General features: G+C 38.1%; 1 protein-coding gene across 1 annotated transcript in view; it reads right to left on the bottom strand.

Moving 5' to 3' along the window:
- DNAH17 (dynein axonemal heavy chain 17) overlaps nucleotides 1-21,584 on the bottom strand; it is a 137,070-nt gene that overhangs the window by 43,194 nt on the left and 72,292 nt on the right. Inside the window, exons 42-57 of the mRNA XM_087924917.1 lie at nucleotides 20,226-20,353; nucleotides 19,991-20,139; nucleotides 18,835-19,117; nucleotides 18,090-18,263; nucleotides 16,518-16,725; nucleotides 15,225-15,390; nucleotides 14,637-14,739; nucleotides 14,294-14,441; nucleotides 13,547-13,638; nucleotides 11,090-11,251; nucleotides 10,493-10,657; nucleotides 8,928-9,119; nucleotides 8,205-8,471; nucleotides 7,409-7,570; nucleotides 5,323-5,556; nucleotides 474-638 (exon numbers count right to left, since the gene is read on the bottom strand). Of these exons, the coding sequence (XP_087781043.1) occupies nucleotides 474-638; nucleotides 5,323-5,556; nucleotides 7,409-7,570; nucleotides 8,205-8,471; nucleotides 8,928-9,119; nucleotides 10,493-10,657; nucleotides 11,090-11,251; nucleotides 13,547-13,638; nucleotides 14,294-14,441; nucleotides 14,637-14,739; nucleotides 15,225-15,390; nucleotides 16,518-16,725; nucleotides 18,090-18,263; nucleotides 18,835-19,117; nucleotides 19,991-20,139; nucleotides 20,226-20,353 (2,798 nt within the window). The remainder of the gene's footprint in view (nucleotides 1-473; nucleotides 639-5,322; nucleotides 5,557-7,408; nucleotides 7,571-8,204; nucleotides 8,472-8,927; nucleotides 9,120-10,492; nucleotides 10,658-11,089; nucleotides 11,252-13,546; nucleotides 13,639-14,293; nucleotides 14,442-14,636; nucleotides 14,740-15,224; nucleotides 15,391-16,517; nucleotides 16,726-18,089; nucleotides 18,264-18,834; nucleotides 19,118-19,990; nucleotides 20,140-20,225; nucleotides 20,354-21,584) is intronic.

Genomic DNA, 21,584 nt, shown 5'->3' on the forward strand with positions numbered 1-21,584 from the left:
AGGAACAATATCTTGGACAACCAATGAGGGTGACAACCAATGAGGAACAATATCTTGGACAACCAATGAGGGTGACAACCAATGAGGAACAATATCTTGGACAACCAATGAGGGTGACAACCAATGAGGAACACTATCTTAGACAACCAACGAGGGTGACCAAATTCTACTAGCAACTGTGATCTATGAAATGGATCCCTGTCTCAGCTTACATGATCAGAAACTAGTGTAATAAACCACTGGTCTCACTTGGTTAAAAAAAAGGTGCCAGGAATTAAAGCAAAACAAAATAAAATGAGGTGTCATGTAGTTCCTTCCAGGTTTATGGGTAGAAAATGTGTCTCAGGCCAGCCTTTGTTCTTGCACAGGCCTCCATATACATCCTTTGCTTAATTGGCAGCTTTCTCTTTCTACCTCTTTTTACAAGGTGAGCAACTGCCAGTGCCAGATCAGAAGGGGAAAAAAAATCCTACCAAGTTAATGACTTGCACTTTGAGTTCCTCTTCATCAGCAATTGCTTTTTCCCTGCTCACTTTCTCGGTTTCAACTCCTACCACATGAATCAGTTTGTCAGCATCTTCATTCTTGTGCTTAAGCTCCAGCTCCTGAACAGCAAGTTTGGCTTTCAGATCATCAACCTATAAAGTTCCACAAGAAGAGGACAAACTCAAATACATGGATGTTTACAGCTACTCCTGATGAAATACGTTGACTTCCTGCATTTACTTTTCTAGTCTCTTTGACATGGATTCTGTCCACATGGGATTATTTCAGAGAATAGTTGTTCTTAAAATGACAAAGTAAATAAAATAAAATAAAATAAAATAAAAGCTATAGATCAGGAAGATGGAAAAAGAGGTGATTGTGGGAAGTAGATTGTGACACATTGGCACACCTAAAAACCTAGTTTACACCATCAAAAACTGTGGGCCTCTGGTATCTTAGTATAACTTCCATGTGCATCCTAGTAAAATATGAAATATTTATCCCAAATAGTGCTAAAACCTATTCAGGAAATCTTAAGTATCTATCTATCACCTCCTCTAAGCAAACCAAATAAAACCATCCTGATAGGATAATGCTTGAGCATTCCGGCCTACTCTGCATGATTGGCTTGGAATTCTTGACTTCTTTACTTTTTATAGTACTTTTTAGGAGACTGCTTAAATTCAGAAAGAGTTACAAGAGGAAAAAGTAAAGCAGCATTTCAAGAGCCAAAATGGATTCGCGTGTGAATGCTTTTGATAAAACAAAAAGAGCCCAGAGACAGGACACTCTTAAATGGCATATGCAGCTTCCCCTCCCCCCTCTACATTTCTTTGGAGCCAGATTCAACTCAGGCAATAATGAGAATGCCATAATCCCATCATTTCCAGGCCAAATATTCAAAAGCATTCTGAAGAGGATTTGTGGCTGGCTTCATGTCTGGCAACACAACATAATGAAAACAAGTAACGAAACTCAGTGCCCTATGGCTCAAAACACTGCATGCCCAGCAGCAGGAAAATCTCTTTAACTGTATTGTATGGAAAGAAAGAAAATGAAAAACAAAGCAACCTCAGGAGCCTGACCCTTGGAAATCTGTTCATCCAGCAGACAAATCCTTATTAGTTTTATGGGGGCTTTGTGGTCAGTTCTGCACTCAGCAGTGCAAAGCCATCAAGGTAGCCTAGATTGGGTGAAACCAGCCTCAATAGCAGTAACTGTGAGAGGGATCTTGGAATCTTAGTGGACAACCAGCTAAATATGAGCCAGCAGTGTGGAGCAGCAGCCAAAAAAGCTAATGCAATCCTAAATTGCATTAACAGAGGGATACAATCGAGATCAAGTGAGGTACTAATACCACTCTATGAAGTCTTAGTAAGACCACACCTGGAGTGCTGCATCCAGTTTTGGTCACCACATTATAAAAAAGATGTTGAGACTCTATAAAAAGTACAGAGAAGAGCAACCAGGATGATTAAGGGACTGGGGACTAAAACATATGAAGAATGGTTACAGGAACTGGGCTTGGCTAGTCTAATAAAGAGAAGGACCAGGGGAGACATGAGAGCAGTCTTCCAATATTTGAGGGGCTGCCACAGAGAGGAAGGGATCAAGCTATTTTCTAAAGCATCTATAGACCAGACAAGGATTAGATTAGAATACTTTATTGGCCAAGTGTGATTGGACACACAAGGAATTTGTCTTGGTGTAAATACTCTGAGTATACATAAAGAAAAGGTACATTCATTAAGAATCAAGAATCATAACATACAACACTTAATGATAGTCATAGGGTACAGTCAACAATCAAATCATACTAGGAAACAGTCAAGTGGGAGGGGAGGGGTGATAAGGAGTGATGAGAAGATTAACAGTAATAGTAGTGTACACTTTGTAAATAGTTGAACAGTGTTGAGGGAATTATTTGTTTAGCAGAGTGATGGCTTTCGGGAAAAAAACTGTTCTTGTATATAGTTGTTCTGCTGTGCAGTGCTCTATTGTGTCGTTTCGAGGGAAGGAGTTGAAACAGTTTATGTCCAGGATGTGAGGGGTCTGTAAATATTTTCACAGCCCTCTTTTTGACTCGTGCAGTATACAGGTCCTCAACTGAAGGCAGGTGGGTAGTAATTGTTTTTTCTGCAGTCCTAATTATCCTCGAAGTCTGTGTCTGTTCTGTTGGGTTGCAGAACCAAACCAGACAGTTATAGAGATGCAGATGATAGACTCAATAATTCCTCTGTAGAATTGTATCAGCAGCTCCTTGGGCAGTTTGAGCTTTCTGAGTTGGTGCAGAAAGAACATTCTTTGTTGTGCTTTTTTGATGATGTTTTTGATGTTAGGTGTACATTTTAGGTCATGTGATACAATAGAACCTAGAAATTTGAAGGTCTCTACTGTTGATACTGTGTTGTCTAGTATTGTAAGAGGTGGTAGTATGGGAGGGTTTCTTCTAAAGTCTACCACCATTTCTACGGTTTTGAACTGTGTTCAGTTTCAGATTGTTCCAGTTACACCACGAGGCAAGTTGTATAACTTCCTTTCTGTATGCAGATTCATCATTGTCTCGAATAAGACCAATCACTGTTGTGTCATCAGCAAACTTCAGTATTTTAACAGATGGATTGTTTGAGATGCAGTCATTGGTATATAGGGAGAAGAGAAGTGGAGATAGCACACAGCCTTGGGGGGCCCCTGTGCTGATTGTACAGGTATTGGATGTGATTCCGCCCAACTTCACCTGCTGCTTCCTGTCTGTTAGGAAGCTTATGATCCACTTACAAGTGTGTTCAGGTACCGCTAGTTGGTTTAATTTACTTAGAAGAGTGTCTGGAATGATGGTATTGAATGCTGAACTGAAGTCTACAAAGAGGACCCTTGCCTAGGTATTTGGAGATTCAAGGTGTTGTAGGATGTAATGCAGAGCCATGTTAACAGCATCATCTGTCAATCTATTTGCTCGGTATGCAAACTGCATGGGATCTAACAGCAGATCCATGATGGTTTTCAGGTGGGACAGCACAAGCCTTTCAAGATTTTCATAACTACAGATGTTAGAGCAACTGGTCTGTAGTCATTCAGTTCCTTGATGGAGGGCTTCTTTGGCACTGGGATGATGGTAGAACGTTTGAAGCAGGAAGGAACATAGCACATCTCTAGTGATCTATTGAAGATTCAGGTGAAGATGGGGGACAATTGGTCAGTACAGACTTTTAAGCAAGAAGGAGTTATCTTGTCTGGCCCTGGTGCTTTTCCTGGCTTCTGTCTGTGTAATAGATCTTGTACTTCTTTTTCTGCGATCACCAGAGGTTGTGAGCCCAATGGATTGGGGTCAGTTGTAGGAGGCTTGGCTGTTGTTGGTATGTTTGAGATGTGGGTTGTGGAGATAGGTGGCTGTAGTTTCTTTTCAAACCTGCATTAAAGCACATTCAGGTCATCTGCTAGTTGTTGATTTCCTTCTGCCTGGGAGTTTGCTGAAGCCAGTGATGTTTTTAAGAGTTTTCCATGTTTGCTGGTTCATTTGTTGAGAATTGATTCTTTAACTTTTCATAGTAGCTTCTTTTTGCTGCTCTGATCTCTCTTGTTAATATGTTTCTGCCCTGGTTGCATAGCATTCTGTCACCTTTTTTGTAGGCTCCCTCTTTGGAACGACATAGCTGCTTAAGTTTAGCTGTGAACCGTTTATTGTTACTATAATAATAAATATAATAAATATAAATATAATACATGGATGGAAACTAAACAAGGAGTGATTCAACCTGCAAATAAGGAGAAACTTTCCGACAGTGAGAACAATCAACCAATGGAACAGCTTGCCCTTGGAAGTTGTGGGAACGCCATCAGTTGAGACTTTCAGGAAGATATTGGACTGCCATTTGTAAGAAATGGTGTAGGGTCTCCCACTTGAGTGGAGGGCTGGACTAGATGACCTATAAGGTCCCTTCCAACTCTGATTATCTGTTAAATCTATTTCCCTTACAGGACTTACATTCAGGAACCAGGAAGGGTGTCCCTCTAAAGAGGAAATGTAGCCACAGAATATCAAAAAACAAAACAAAAGCAAAACATTTGCCACTGAATTACATGTTGATAAGCTAGCAGAAAATCAGCCCAACTCTCCAACAATGTTGATATCAGGAGACTGCATAGGACTGAAGTTGCTTTCAAACTAGTGCATAATCTTTGCATGGAAGCATTTTTTCTCCTCTAGACATCCTCCCCCCTCCCCCCCATAAGATAAAAGAAAACAAGTCTCAGTTCTTTGCAGCAGGCTTTAGAGGGGATTTTGAACATCTCTGCCACCCACATACAATCAAGGGTCTCCATCTCCATTTTTCTGCTATGGTACGCATGTTCCTTACCTGCTAACCTGATTGAGCTTTTAAAAAGAACAGGTGGGTGGGGTGGAGATTACTCAGCTCCAGGCGGTATATACTTTTATGCAGTAGATTATTGCAGTGGCGGTAGAATATTAGACAGTGGGTTAAAGGTAGTAGTTGAATGTGGTTGCTCATCTGGAAAAGCTTTCAGTTACAAACAATTATCTTTAGTCTATTATGAGAGAACTTGGCATAATCTTGGACAAAAAATATTTCTCTATAGACTATCTTCTATCTCAGATTGGAATTTCAAGACTAAACAGAGGATTTTTGTGCCACTCAAATCCTCCAAGATTAAAATAGATCAGCCAAGACACTTTCTAGATGGATTTTGTTAAACCTTAATCTAAATAATCAGTCACTATATGGTAATCCTCTGTAGGCACTGGGCAGCCACTGGGGGTTCCATGATGAGATTGGAAAATAGCTACAACTGAGAACATCCAATTCACCCACAAACCTGTGAAGCTGTACTTTGGAGTTTCATTAAGCCATTCTCCAGCCTCTCAATTTTAGCAATCAGTTCTTTTCTTTTTTTGGCTAGGAGGTTCTGGTAAAGTTTGATCTGTTCCAGGAAGGTCTTTGGAGTGGTATAATTATATCGCCTTTCAGTGGCCAGGTAGATCTTGGACATTTCATTGACGGTTGTATGGACGAAGGACATAAACAGGCTGATGGATGTTTTAACTCCAGCCTGAAAGAAGGACCAGAAAATATCAGGCCAATTTGTGCAACAATAACTTTGTTCTCCCTTTCCCCCTCCCAAATTTTCTTTTTTTAATTTAGAAGTTATGTATTTATCATTATCTTAATTAAATGAAGACCTGATTATATAGTTTATAATTTTTCACTAGCTGTAGTAAAATCCTCACATTTCCATACAGGCAATTATGGGAATTTCCCTCCTGAGTAAGTCCCAGGCCCAATTGTTACTTGATAATTTGCCTAAAGGGAGATAAACTGGATACCAAACAGAGAATAATGGGAAATTATTTGAATAAAGTTGGTTGACTGCCAAATAGCTTTTCCAACCATTCGGAAACTCTGCATTTGTTAACTTGAAGGACTTTTACTTGATCAATTTCAACATTTGATTACTTATAATTCACTGTTCCTCGTTCCTCTAATTTTCTCTATAACAATCATGCTGTGAGATGGGGGTTCTTTCCCAGAGAGATTCCATTTTGGAAAGTGGATTTGAACCTCAGCCACATCGATCCTAACTGAACATGGCCTCATCGATCCTAATTCAACACCAATATACCATCTTCACCAAATTAAAACTCTCTTGCTCCAACTGCTAAACAAATTTGGATACTCTAAGAAAGAATAAAATACAGTAACATACCTACAGCTAACTCACTTGAATTAATTCGGGTTATATATAATGAGTGCACTGAGCATGGAACAAAGGCAATTGTTTGTCTACGTATGAATGAAAAGCATTTGTTTGGGTTCCTATCTCTGTCTAAAGTCAGGGAACCTGGTAACATTAAAAACTGCACGTCCTGAAAGGCACCAGGTCAGAAACAGGCAACTCAGAGAATGCATGTTTTGCACCTAATTGCGTTTTGGAAATTTTAGCTTCAAATACAACTATGACATGCAGTTGATAAGTTAATGTTATTCTGTGGATTTGAGGTTTTGTATGCCCCACATTCCTTTTTCTAAGAATCTGATATAAACACTGTGGTATAAGAAACAGAATTATTAATACTAAATGTACTTAGGAAGAGAAAGCATGTATAGCAAAGAAACACAGACATAAAGGCTCTGGTCAATATTAGCATTTTTGACAAGTCTCAGGAGAACACTGATGCTAATGCTATACACAAATAAAATTACATTGGGCTTATACTGCAGTTTTTAAAAATCTGGAATATATGTCAAATGAAAAATAAATAAATGTATCATGCTCTTTCCAGGAAACAAAAGCTCCAGGCCAAAATCTATAAAGTGGTATTTCCAAGCCAACTCTGTGTGAAGCAGAAACTATAACATAAAAGAGAGACATAATGACAGAAAGAGACATGGGGTATGTAACTGCTTATGTAGAAAATATCCATATTGGCATCAAAATCCTGCAACAGTTAGTAAAGAGGCAGTCACAACCCTTCCCAAGGTTGGACAATTGGTAACTAAGCAAACAATATCTTTTTGTTAATATCTTTGTTGCCTTTTGAGCAATTCTATTAACATATAGGTTTTATTTCTTAGTAAACATATTAAGAATTACATTCTAATGTATATATTGCATTTATAAAAACATGCAATAATGATCTGTTCCATATTTTATTTAATTTTCCGGCATCACATGCCTTGTCCATCAAAAAGGCAGGAGACATAGACTTTACTGGCTAGAAGTTAAAAGGTTTCATCATGGAGATACAAAATGTGCTAGGATATGTATGTGATGCAGTAAAGTACCTGTGGGGAAATGCCCCAACTCTAATAAAAACCAAAACCATAATGGAAAGTTGGTAAAAAAAATGGTTCTATTTAGCGCCAAGCGATATTGGTTTACTTTTTTGAAAATGGATGCATACCTCAATTCCTTCAATCTCCTCAAGGAACCTTCCACTGACAGACACCAAGGCATCTTCAGGCCATTCATGAAACCAGTCAATAGCTGTGCAGTTTACTACAGCAGGGAATTTTCTGGCCCTCACACGGAGAGTAGATCCCACAGGGGAGAAACATAGGATTACCTGGGGAGGGAGTGAAGACTCATCAATGTGCATAATCACTACTATTAATTACTTAAGAGCTTTTACTACTCAAATGTAATTGGGGAGTCCTTGTAAATCTCTGTATATCAAATTTACACCTGAAAAATACTGTCCCTATCAGAGTGGATACTGTAGATATTCCAACCTTCATTTGTACAATACCCAAATGTTGGCTAAAGCATTTTCATATTGTCACATGACCCAAAACCTTGTTACTACTTTTTACCTCAACAACCCCCCTCAAAAGATTAAATGTCCTCTCCTCCCATTAGTCATGCAATAATGAAGAATATTATAACTAATGTGTATAACTAATAAAATACACACATTTGACTTTTCCTTTAAGGGCACAAGGTAGAATCCATCTTTCATCTCTTTCAATTTAATCTTCACAAAAATCTTGTAAGGTATTGTAGGCTAGGCTCTGAATAAGGGCAGTTTGCTAGTTGTTAACTCATACACCATGATTTACAAATGTCAGTTCCTTCCTTTCATAATGCTTCGCACAAATCAACAAACCATAAGATTGTGTAAGCTAGTATGTTGAACCTGTTAACTGGTTAGCCAAAACAATTCATGGCTGAATAGAATTTGAACTCGGAAGAGTTCTTACCTTTAATTGTTTTCGGACTTTGTCAATGAAAAATTTCCAGCTGTTTTCACGAGTATCCGGCAAGCCCATAGATTTTACCTGAGGCCTCATGGAGCTAATAATGTTTTCCACTTCATCATCCTGAAATAGCCCTGGAATCTCACCAGATGCCAAGAGATCATTGATCAAAACCAAAAACTGCTCTTCAGCAACCTGTGAGTCTGTCATAAGAAAAACGGTAGGAGTATTCTTCACAGCAGATTTGATGTACTGGGAAGCCAGATCAGCCTGAATCACAGAACAAATACTTGTCAGTTTAGTATCCTTTCTATTCCTTTTCAAGAGTGAAAAATGCTGACTTTGATGTAGAAAATTTTTTCTACAGTATTATGAAAGCTGATTGATGACATTCAGGGCAACATTCCACTTCCAAAATCATAGTCATATTTGTGAAGTAGTATCACTGAACGTGTGCACATTTCTGATTTTGATTCAGAATAAACCTTACCCAAAGTTGTCTCTGCTTATGAATTTATGTGAAAGCAACCAGCACGTTCCCCAATGGTCCCGAGGGGTCACTCTTATAATGATAATGATAAACTTATAATGATAAACTCAGAAAAGTGGCTTTGATTACAGTGTACAATTTGTCAAGTAGCTGGACCCAGCATTTATCTTCAATTTTAGGCCTCTTCATACCATTTTTGAAGTTTGCTAATATATGCCTGGACAAATTGTCCTCACCTTGAGATCTGGAATGCCATAGCCCTTCTTCAGAGTGATCTGAAAGACGTCCAGGGAGCTAATATAGGCAGCCAGTCGAGACAGACTTTGCTTGCCACTGCCTCCGACCCCCACGAGCAAAGCATTGCCTCTGGGAGACTCTAGGATGCGATTGATCCTACAGACATGGGACACGGCATCTTCAAACAGCACCTGTAGTAGACAAAGAAGGACTGTTCTTAGTTTTAACCCTCAACATGGAAAAGACCAAAACAATAAAATTAGATTCTACCTCTCCTTAAGAGGGCAGGGCAGCCAAAGCTGAGTGGCATTTTAAACAGTGAACAAAGAAAAAGTTGTAGTACAGTATAATCCTCAAGATAGGGCAACACATTTAATACCCCCGGCTCCTCCACCGACAAGAAAAACAAAACAAAACAAAACACAGAGGCTCTGCTGAGTTCCATCCATTTTGTTTTACCCTTCCCAGCCAATAGTAGCCCCCCCCCTTTTTTTTGGACTAAATCTTAATTGCAGCATCAAGTTTTACTCATGCCTTATCCTCAACCTAATCTGAACCATATTCTGATTGATTCTTCTAGGTTCTGTGAATAAAAACAACCCATACAACATTTTTATCTTGGCCATTGACCCATTCTCCAATTTCCATCATCTAATTTATGGTTGTGCCTATTAATTATTCACCAAGTCCAAACCTTAACTTCATTCTCATTATCCTCAACCTTTTTAAAACTATGGATATTTGGCAGGATCTCAAGGAATTGAGTTTTTTTTCCCTATTCCATTTTTTAAAGACCTGGAGCCCCCCAAATTTACCAGTGCCTGTAAAATTACAGAATTATTCAAATGTGTTTCAAAATTCACTAACTGTGAGATTATTGTAATGGGGGAAAGAAAAGAAGGAAATAAAAAATAACAACAAAAAGAAAACTCCACTTGGTTAGGGCATAAAGGTGTTTGGGTGATGTGATGTAGTTGTAATCTATTATGCTTAACATTAATTTATGCCTGATTCTTTCCACCATCAGTGAATACTATGACCAGAAGCATCTTTCTATGGTTTGGGGGTTGCTGTGTTGTTTCCATGTGATGCAAGAGCTTGTTCCAGGTTGAAGAAGTAGGAAATAAAATCAATAAGGAAGACTAACCTAAATAGAAAACAATGCCTTTACTAGAAAGAAGCAACTTTTTTCCTCCAAATGTTTAAATTTTGAGCTAGAACTGCTATATCTCTAAGCCAACATACTACAGTAAATGAGCTGTTGTAGTGCAGTGGTTAGAATGCAGTACTGCAGGCAAATTCTGTCCCTAGCCAGGAGTTCGATCCTGACGGGGTTTGAGATTGGCATTCTTTCAAAGTCGGTAAAATGAGGACCAGGTTTGTTAAGGGCAATATGCCAACCTTGTAAACTGTTCAGATAGAGCAGTATATAAGTCTAAGTGCTATTACTATTGCTAATGAGTTTGTATTATGAAAATTGTACTAGAGGCATCAGTTAGTTTATCCTTGCTTCACGTGCTCAACAACAGTATTCTGTCTCTGGCTCAGCTCCAGGTTTACTTACCAAATTCATCACTGCATTGACCTCATTGTAGCTATCCAAGGCTTCCACAAGCAATTTATTCAAACGCTGTATATTGGAAACAGCCAAATACTTTGGATCTCCAATGCCTTGAGCAAAGTGGCAAAAAACATTGGGCTTTGCAAAGATAATATTTTCACCCAGATCCTGCAAAACAAAACAAAACAATTCATCAAAAACTGAAGCTACTTTTTATCCACTCATCAGCTGCTTTTTAATTTTGGATTTATTTGAAACATCTAAGACAACATTTGGGATTAATTCTCTAGGCTAGGGCTAGCCTGCAAGTAAAGTCTGGAGAGGCATTTTGACACAAGATAAATTTTAAAAAGTTAGCACCCGAGAACTGGGCCCTTTGCTTTACCTAGACATAACATTTCAGAGTTCCTAATTCAATAAAACCTCTGAAAACCTGTATATGGTCTTTTAAAGTAAGCATATTCCTGTATCATATTAATTAATGTTTAACTGCTAATATTGGACAAGTACATGCTGGTTGAGTCCAAAGTCACTTTTGAATATCAACTGGAGGAAGAGAAGAGGATAGAGGCGGAGAGGTAGCATCAATAGTTCCTTCACCTCAAAGAATTTCTTGCAATTTGCTGTCATGACCCGGATGTAGGTCTCTTGGTCTTTATCTTCCACGAGTTTGTCATAGTAAACCCTCTCTGCTTCATGCAGCCACAGCCGGACTAGGTCTGATGGTATTTTGAGGCACTCGTGATTGGAGAACAGGAGTCCCTGGTAAAGACAAAAGAGTCAGGGTTGCCTTCTCCTAGGTATGTTACTAAGGCAGGTCCTCTGCCACTGTTTTCCGAGAGCATCTTTAATGCAGTTTATCTTTACAACCATATTTCATTTCTTTCCAAGGCCACCGTTCTATTTACCCATTTTCTTTTCCCATCTGGAGATTAGTGTCCAATATTCTCAAAGGGCACGACAGAAAAGATCTCCCAGAGAGAGGCACACCGGAGGGAAGCCAGAATCAGGATGTTCTGCCTCTGTGACATTTAAAGTCCGACATGAACTAAGCTGGAGTAAAGGAGACATCTGCAGACTTTAAATTTATGTATTGTTTGACTGAGGAGGAATTGAGCATAGTTGCTGAAATTGCAGTATCTCTTTTGGATTAAATTTCTCTGTGGTATTTTTCAAGGTCTTAAGAAATGAGGGGTTGTGGTCACTCTGACCTAAAATGATCAGGCTGAAGTTGACACAATGAGCCTTATAAGCAGGACAATAAGCACAGTAAAGATTGCAACAAAAAAGAGGAAACGATTGAATAATATTCTGAGTATGAATCTCTTTATCTCTCCCCCACCTACTACCTTATATACAGCATGTGGGTGTACATCATAGGGAGATGCATTTCACTCTTATCCCCATTAAGGACAAGGATGCATCATAACTGATACTTGACAATATACTCCCATGGTCTATTTCCAATTATCTCAAAAAATCTATAATTTATTTTTGTCTGAAATGATATAGGGTTTCCTGATGAAACAGAAGTTTTGACTTGAATAGCTCCAAGGTCCCTTCCAACTCTGTTATTCTAGTCTGTTCTGTTCTGTTCTGTTCTGTTCTGCTCTGTTCTGTTCTGTTCTGTTCCATTCTATTCCTATAGCCTCCACATGAGTGCCAGTGAAAAATGCTCTGGCACAATAATACTTCCTCAGAAAAACAATTCTCCAAAGGATTATGCTCAATCTTTTAATATAGATAATGCTTCCACGATACATAGCCTTTACTAACAGTTAATCTGGTAGTATATTGTACTATATGCCCCTAATCGAACTTGTAATGCCACATCAGTGGAACTCAGAGAGGGAAGGGCCATAAAAATAAATAAATTCCTTGTTTGATTCTTAGATATACAGACCTCTGTAAAGTAAAAGTAAAGTTATTAATGATGCTATTATAGGTAGTCAGCTGTCGGAAGTATATTTTATTCTATGTAAATCTATCTTAGCAAACTACATATTTATCCATTCATATATATTGAAAAAACTGTATGCAAACAATCACCAGTGACAATGTTTGTAAAAGTTTTTTTAAGAATTGGGAGAGAAGTTGATGTTTTCTCAGGTTATTTGCATATATATATTTACCTTTCAATATATATATATGGAAGGACGTGACTAAGTAGTTGAAATATGCATTATTAAGAAAGTTATATTCAGATTATTATAAAGGCAAAAGCAACTTCAGCAATTCTAAATGAACTCAAAATGGCTTTCTGTTCATCAGTCAAAGGAAGCTGTCCTAGAAGATGATGTCATAACATATACTAGTTTTTCTTGGATCAGGATAGTATTGTATTGTTTGTACTCTACTCTGTTCGGCTCTGCTCTGCTCTATTCTATTATTTTTCAACTTAGTGCCCTCTTGATATAAAAGGGTTAAAATGGAGGGTACCAGTGTAAAAAAATATGCTGTATTCATACTGGTCATGCAATGAGCAGTCATAATAAAAGAAGAACATATAATAAGAAAAAAAATCTAAAAGGAAAGATAATATCAGAAATCTTAAAGCCAGAATAGGGATAGCTTAATTCGGACAGAAGCCCTGTGGAAGTGTCCATTGATTAACAGAATGTGATAATTGTGGAAAGTCTTACTCTCAATAATTCATAGAGCACTCTAGTTCTAAGGCTATTTTTTTTAATTTGATAAGACGAATTAGCAATTGTAGCAATACTAACATGGGCAAAGAAAACTCTCTAGGTGTAGTTCATTTGGCCAGTTTTATTTTATTAAATTGGCTGTATCGAAAGACATATATGAGAGATAGCAAGTTGGTTCCTCCTGATTCCCACTGATTTTACCATTCCCTACATATATTCATCATGCAGATCGTGGCTTGTGAAATCTAAAACCCTGAACATCTCAAGGAAACTGAGTTCCCAATTCCTAGCATTTATTATAATATAGCTTCAAGGAAATGCTTCACAAACAAGTGATCTGTGTGGTACCATATTTATTCCAAGGTATTGGAAAATTCACAGATACCAAAATATAAAAATGATATTGTACCTGGAATATATTTGAGAGATCCCGGAGATTGAAAACGTAGTGAAATTTTATGGCAGTAGGAAGAAATGTTGATGTAATTTTTTGATGTAAACCTGTTATGGAGAAACATGCCATAATCATACCAAAAATTCATGGAGCTGCTTGAGATAAGAAACAGGTTATTCATGATTAATTCCTCAGTCAGGATCAACAAACAGCAATGAAGTGGGTTGATCTCCAAATTGTTTAATTAAAAGTGTAGAACTCTTGAAAAGTCTTGTCATATTTTACAATTCTTTTGCTTTGGTCGTATTTCATTTTAAATTATAATAGGAACCAGGTCTGAAAAGTTACAGCAGTTGTTATCTAATTAAAACTGGGGTTTTCATAACACCTACAAACTCACCTAACTAGAATAATTTGACAGTGCTAAGTGGAACTTGAATAAACCTGACTCAACAAAAGATGGCAGTTCCAAAGAAAAATGATAATGATGTGGTAGCATCCAAGGGAGGAAGGACCTGTTGGCAATCATGTCGGGCAAAATTCCATCCCACTGATTCAGCTAGTTGTACCTTTTTTCCCCCAGGCAAGAATACAGTACAAGCTAACTGTTGCTTCCATTTCACAAACTTTCTTTGCACAAAGAGATCTGAATCTGAAAACCTTCAGCATCATGCTGGTTACAAATATGAATAAGATGCTGAGGAGTAGAACGTTAACAGGAAAGCCTGCTTTATTAGTTCATGCTGTTTTTTGAGTGCTTACCCAGAGCTGCAGAAACAAGCTGTTGATTAACCTTCTGAACGACCATTGAGATATTCCGAGCAGCCAGGTGCTGACCTAAGATGGTACTGTAGATGGACATTAGGGCATCCTGACCGGGGAAACTCACTGCAAACACACAGAAGTGCCTCTGCAACAAAACACAATGTACAACATCTTGCAATGCTGCTGGATAGGCCTCTTAACAACAACAACAACAAAAACCCCTCTCTAAACTTAGCCCTCCCACTTTTTCTGCTTACAGCTTAGTCAAAATTTTAAAAAGCAGAAACTGTAATGTAAGGGAGACTCTTTTATTTTTTGACTGAAACCACCCTCTAGGTACCTGGAGCCTGGAATCAATAGTGAAGGATCCAGAAGTTGGGTTCATACAGGCAACATACTGACAGTTGTGGATATCCTTTAAGGTCAGTTTGGTTCTATCATACCTAATGGAAAGGAGCAAGTTGGAGGGTATTATACTGACCCAATATTTTTGAGAAAGCAATGCTCTGCTATTCCCTTACACTTAAGATAGTCTTCCTGTCTTTTATACAAAATAAACAAAGAATGAAGGGTTTTGATATCTTTTCATTTTAAAAAAAGCACAACCAAGATTTAAATAACATATCTATCAATGGTCTATGAAAATATCTAGCTTATTCTACATGTAGGAGACAAGATGGCTAATATCTTTAAACATACAGGCATCATACTCATAGCATAACATTCCACCCATACCATTTCTATAATACATTAATGCATTACAACACATTGTATTACAATATATTATAATATTATATAAATGTAATACAGTAAAAAACACAAAAGATTCAACCTGAAGATTAGTCCCTTTTTTTTGCCCGAGGTTCTCTGTCAGCCTGTCTAGCTATGCAGACATAGTAACTGTCAATATATAAAAATGTATTTATACCAATGCCCATGATCCATGTGCTGCCGGATCAAGGTGTGAGGAGCCACAGTGCCATATTTGTCAACTTCTGGCATGTTCATATCATCTATGAAGTAAATCAGCTTCTTGGTACCAGGGGGGCCAAAATTACGTCCTGATTTCTTCTCCAGAGGCTTCTCCAGAATAGCTGTGCAAATGGAAGACCATTAATCAACTGATGGCACTGAACTTTATCTAAATGATCTGGTCAAATATTCTTCCATGTCATGCACCAGTTCAAAAGTAGAAGTTAGTTATGTAATGTTCTTGAGGAAGGCAGCTTTTCTTCAGTGCATCAAAGTCTTACAGAGGAGGCAAGTAACCTACACGATAACTTGAAGATACCTTGAACGCAAGGAACAAGAAGTCCCGTATCAGTTCGATCTGTACAAGCAAACCAGTTAAAATACCTTTCCTCACAATCTGTCTAGGATGCAGATATGCTGCGCTTAATAATGGCAGTGGAAAAGAGCAGGAGTATCCTTCTGAAATAGCAAGTATTCAGTAGACCTGGAACACAGGAGACCTGTTCCTCTTTTGATGTTCTGGAATACTATTCCCATTAGGCCTACAGCATTATTAATTGCTCCAAGATGGAGGGATTTGTAGTCCCATTCATCAAGTGAGAATAAAATTAGGGAATGCTAATAAAATTAGGGAATGTTGGCTTGATTGTATCAGTGATAGAATTATTTTTTCATCATTCAAGAGGGTGGCTTTGGACTGATAATGAAATTCTGGCTATCTATCTAATCTGAAGAAGTAATGTTCATTTTAATAATATCTGTTCTTCCCCTTAAACACAAGGACTTTTTCCTGTATATCATATATTGGTCAATTAAGCAATATGAAATATTTAAATCAACATAAAGTAGCATTTTGCTGGGAATAAGTACTCCAAGAGATATTTAGTTCACATAATATACAAAGTCTCCCTTTTTATGTATTCTAATAAATGAATGAAGGAAAACATTCGTGTCCCAGGATAATGTTGCAGGATCCAATCTGGGTCAGTCACCGGGACCATGGGTTTAGTCTCTGGAGTTTTCAACTCGTGCTGTGGCCCATCCTCAGGGAACTTCTCACTCTCCAGAATATTCCCATAAATCTTTAATTATTACCCAATTTCTTTGCATTAAGGTTACAATTTGGAAACCACTTTTGCAGAGATGCAACCAAGGGTTTGAGGAGGTCGTCTGTAGCTTTGGATGGGCGGGGGGGCTGAGATTGTGCACCTTTAATTGGTAAGAATGAAAATCCATCCAATCCTCTTACCCTGCAGCATAGCTGAAGTTGTGTAGAAGTTAAAGGGAACAGCTTGCACCATATAATCATCCAGGTTCAGAGTATCCAGCTTATCCCCCATCAGCACTGACTTCCCAGTGCCTGCATTCCCAACTAACATCACTGGCCATTTTTTCTCCATTAGTAAGTCCATGAAGTAACGAATCCGGATGGTTTCTGTTGTGTGGACCATCGAAGCCTGCAAAACAGACCCTCTATGACATCTACCTCAATCATAAAAAAACATCTGAATTGTAATTTTAAAAGAAACTGAATAGTGAAATAGTTTCTAAGAAAAGAAGCATTGGTGGCTAGAGAGAACTCCCCTTGAAAATAAATGTACACACAGGCTTGGCAAAACTCAGCTGTGTTTTAATAGGATATTCCAAGCAAAAATATTGTGTATCTGTATCTCCACTCCTCAGAGCTGATTTTTTAACTGTTTTAAAATTTACATTTACATTAATTAAATTGATTTAATGGGAAAAAATATTTTTTTTAAAAAAAATCAGAGGATAACTGCTCTGTAAGTATAGATGATGTGGTTGCAGGCCAAAGTGGAACAGTAACAACGTGTTCTCAATCCCAGAAGAGAAAACCAGTCCTGAGTGCCAGCCCTTACATTAACCATGGATAAAAGGAAGGGATCAGGAAGTTCAGAGAAGTTCCAAAGTTAGCAGAAATGCAAAACTATGCCTTTAAGGCAAAACTTAAAAGCACCTTAAAGAGGTGCGATAACTGTGTATATGTCATGACAAAAAAATGATGAAGTTGGCAAAGATGGTGGGATTGGGTTAACTCTGCACATGCTCCTCATTGTTGCTCAGCCATTAAATCAACTCTTCGTGAGCCCATGGATCATGGCACATCAGGCCTCCCCCATCCTCCGCTGTCTCCCAGAGTTTGCCAAATTCATGTTCATTGCAACAATGGCACTATCTAACCATCTCATCCTCTGTCATCCCCTTCTCCTTTTGCCTTCAATCTTTCCCAACATCAGGATCTTTTCCAATGAGTCCCCTCTTCACATTTGGTTGCCAAAGTATTTGAGCTTCAACTTCAGTATCTCTCCTTCCAAAGGGCAGTCAGGGTTGGTTTCCTCTAGGAATGACCCACTCTCATTATTCTTCTACAAATACATTGCTTACCCACAGGAAGATACAAACACCCGATAGGATAGTATCTGTGCAGTACCTCTATTTTATATTTCATGACAACTTTACCTCAACAGACACTGTAAATGTTTACTTTTCATTTACTCTATCTGATACATATAGTCCATACTATTTGTTCATTTTTAAAACCCAGTTTTGCTGCTGTGGTAATTATTGTTTTGAAGGATTTAGATATAAGCTGTGGGTAGATATCTTTGGAACATGCCAAGAATCTACTATCTCAGATTACCAGTAGAATATAAATCAACAATTTGTATTTCTCCTGAACTTGTCTGGGTTAGTACATTCAGAATCATTTGCTAATGTCAGGCTGATTTTTGTCTCAGAGTACTGCAGAAATACTCTCAAAAAAGCAATATCAGAAGTAGAATTATTTTCAGCAAATTACCTGCAGTGGGACATCTGGATCCAATTCAAATTGTGGCACTTTATCAGTCCATGGCATAAATTTCTTTGATTCTGGGTCAATGTAGTAGTCAAAAATTGTTCCCTGAGATGGGAATTTTATTGTTTTAAATTCATTCACCCACCACCTACTAAATTCCACACGATAATCCACAAGCTGCAGAGAAAGTTATGCATATTTATTATGGTTTTAAGTTTAAATTTCTTTTAAATTAGAATATGTTCTGAAAGCATGACGACCACAGGAAATATAATAAAACATCAAAACAAAATTTGTCAAAGCTAAACGAGTTTAAAAAAAATAAATGCAGGCATAATCTGAGTGAATGATCTGAATCAACTGCTGTGATAAACAGGGTTAACTTCACAAATCCCATTCATCTCAGTGAGGGTTCAAATGACTGCAAATGTACTACTAGTTGAATATATGATTTTTTTTCTTCAAAGATGGGCTAGAGAGACCCAACCACACTATTTCCATTGATCTAAAGGACGTGCGACCTTGAAAAGAGTTCTGGTAAACAATATGACATACCAATGAAATGTTAAACTATAAGAAGATGGAAGTGATTTTGGTATCAATTCTGTCAGTGCAGAAACCTTTGAAAAGGCCCATAGAAAAATGGACTCTGTGTACTGAATGTCGCTTATTGAGTCATACATCTATATCGAGATAACTCTGGAGTTATAGTAATGGACAGCCTAGTCATTTTCATTTCTGAAGATACCTGATCTTGGAACATTGCTCCTCCAAAAGCCCAGAAGCAGGCAAACACAAAATAGAGTTCGTATAACTCTTTGGGAGAATCTGGAGGTGTATTGATTGGTGTCAAGAGGCATTCCAGTAAATAGAGAATCATTTGCACCACAGTCACTTCAGGAACAGGGGTTATCTTCTTGAATCCAAATTTCAGTTTGTCCAAGCAGGTAGGTAAGTATTTATCAAACAAGATCATCAGGTTAGCTTTTTCCGATTGCACTTCTCGGCGCTCAATCCAACTGCTCACTATTCTGTGTAGTGACATAAAATTACTTATTGAATATGCATTCTCATGCATGTAACATGTACATTCTACATCAACTGATATTTTTTATTCTTCTCCTTTCCCCCCTCTTACACTGCATCTTTACAGGAATGCCACTTAAATTACAGGGAAGTTATTTAACATTTAGCTGTTGAGAAAGAGATCACATACTACTCAATAAATACCATCAGGGTATGTGCAATGTGTTTTGGTAGTTACCTATGAAGCTAATCATTTTTGTGTAAACTACATTACATATACTTACACCTTTTGGTAAAAATAAATCATCAGATGCTCCTTATTTTGAAGAACAAGTCAACATATTTGAAAGGAAAAGGAGAAGCAAAAATGGACAATCAATCTATAGTTAATAGTTGACCAATTAGTGCTTTTTACCAATAATATCTCATCCCACCTTCTCAATTTTATTCTAAAACCTGAATTCATTTCTCTCCCCTCTTCACAACCCAAGGGAGGGAGAGAGAAATCATAATGTTGCGCTCATCATGGAGGCAGACCTTGTCCTTCACAAGTTACTTATGCTGTCATAGGAGCTGGAGGCCCTTAACCCAATAATAATATCTAGGCACTACAGAAAGATTCCAGGACCTAGGAAACAGGTCAAGGGAAATTTTTCTTTCATGATTATATTGTCTCATACAACACTAACTATCCACGGTTTTCTTGGGCAGCAAGTAACTTGCTATTAGAACTAGAATAATCGGGACTAGTGCAATAATAGATCCCTGACAACATCTTCATATGATCACTGAGGACTTAAACTGATCTATGATGGGATATACATCCCTCATGTGAAAAGGGATGTACTGATACACTTTCAAAGGGAGCCAGCACTTACGGATTCCAGCCCAGGTCAGCAGGATTGATATACAAGATTCCTGCTCGAGACACTGTGGCAGGTGTTGCTGTTCTTAGGTGACTGATTTCAAACACAAGCCTCATGGTGGGGTTTAGTGGGATTCGCTCATTGCTGGCTAAGGTCAGCACCTAGGAAGGAAGAAATGTTACAATGCAACATCCTAATTTCATAAAAGTGGATGCCAATGATTGAATCCCTTGCTTATTGTGCTGACCTTGTTGTCATCCATCACGGTATTCAAAGATTCAATCCACATGGGATCAATATCGCCATCTAGAACAATCCACTTAGGTCCGCGATGAGTTATATTAGCTAGATCTCGCATTATAGTTGAAAATAAGCCTGTCCAGAACAGAGAAATTCTCAGTGAATTTTATAACATGCATATATGCTCAAGTTGCAGTAAAGTTTTTGCAGAGAGAAGGCACAGAGCTGATAAAAAGATATATCAGCATACATTGACCGATAAGATTATTAAACTATTTGTGATTATCATCCTATTTATAGAAATCCCCAAACTGTAATGTGCTATCAGTTCATCATCCAGAAAACAGAAAAAATACTATTTGGTCTTTGGCAAAGTCGACATGAACAATTTTCAAAGTGCACCTAAATCATGGGCCCATTTCAGTCTCACGGATGGTAAAGAAGAATTTTTGTACAAGACAGATACTGCTATAAAAAGGGTTCAGTAGCGTATTCTCAGCAGATTTGCAAACCAACAGAATCTGGCCTGAAGAGCATAAGTATCTAAATTGCTGACATTAGCAGAGATAATTCTTTAAAGTAACCAAGTTCTTCAGGGCTTTGTACACGAATATTAACAGTAAGGCACTCCAGACAGTAATTGAGTCGCTACATTCTACACAGCTGGTGTTTTAAAATCATATTGGGGGAGCGATCACCTAGCCACTTTCTGGCTCTATATGGGGCTGCCCCACAAAGAGAATTAGGGACAGATATTTTCAGCTGGTAAATGTGAATGGGGGCAAAAAGACTCCAACTGGATAGACCAAAGATTTTCATAAACTTTTACTTAGGACAAGATTACGTATCTTTTTAAGATATTGCCAAACAAGGTACTATGCCATTCCAGGTAGCTCTGCATTCTTGTGATCGAGTATTTTTTTTCCCTTGTTTGGCAGCTGAGTCAGTTTATTTCCTGGCACAACTCTAATTGTTTTTCCAGGTGAATCAGTAGATCTCTTGCAGAACCGCAGCTGGGCCATTTCCTCAGCTGGGAAAACCCCTGCTTTCTAAATTCTAGGCTCACTCGAATTGACAGAGATTACCCCAAAGAAGGTGAAGCTAAGGAGCTTTGATGTCATCATTCACTACAATTTTAAATTGTGCACTAAAGAGGAGACCATGCTAGTGTCCTCCATTTTAGTAACTGTAGAGGGAATAAAGGAAAAATTAGGTTACATTTACAAATGAGTAGGTTCAGTGCCCCTCCTTCCTTTTGATCTGCCCAGCTGATCATTGTTCTGGGCTCCTTCTGAGTCTTCTACTGAATCCTTCCCCAGAGATTACAGCTTTGCCAAAGATTCTAATCCTCTGTCCATAGGCAGCT

This window comes from Pseudonaja textilis, chromosome 2, assembly GCF_049901715.1.
Source record: "Pseudonaja textilis isolate UNSWEBS1 chromosome 2, rPseTex1.2, whole genome shotgun sequence".
NCBI classification, from domain to species: Eukaryota; Metazoa; Chordata; class Lepidosauria; order Squamata; family Elapidae; genus Pseudonaja; species Pseudonaja textilis.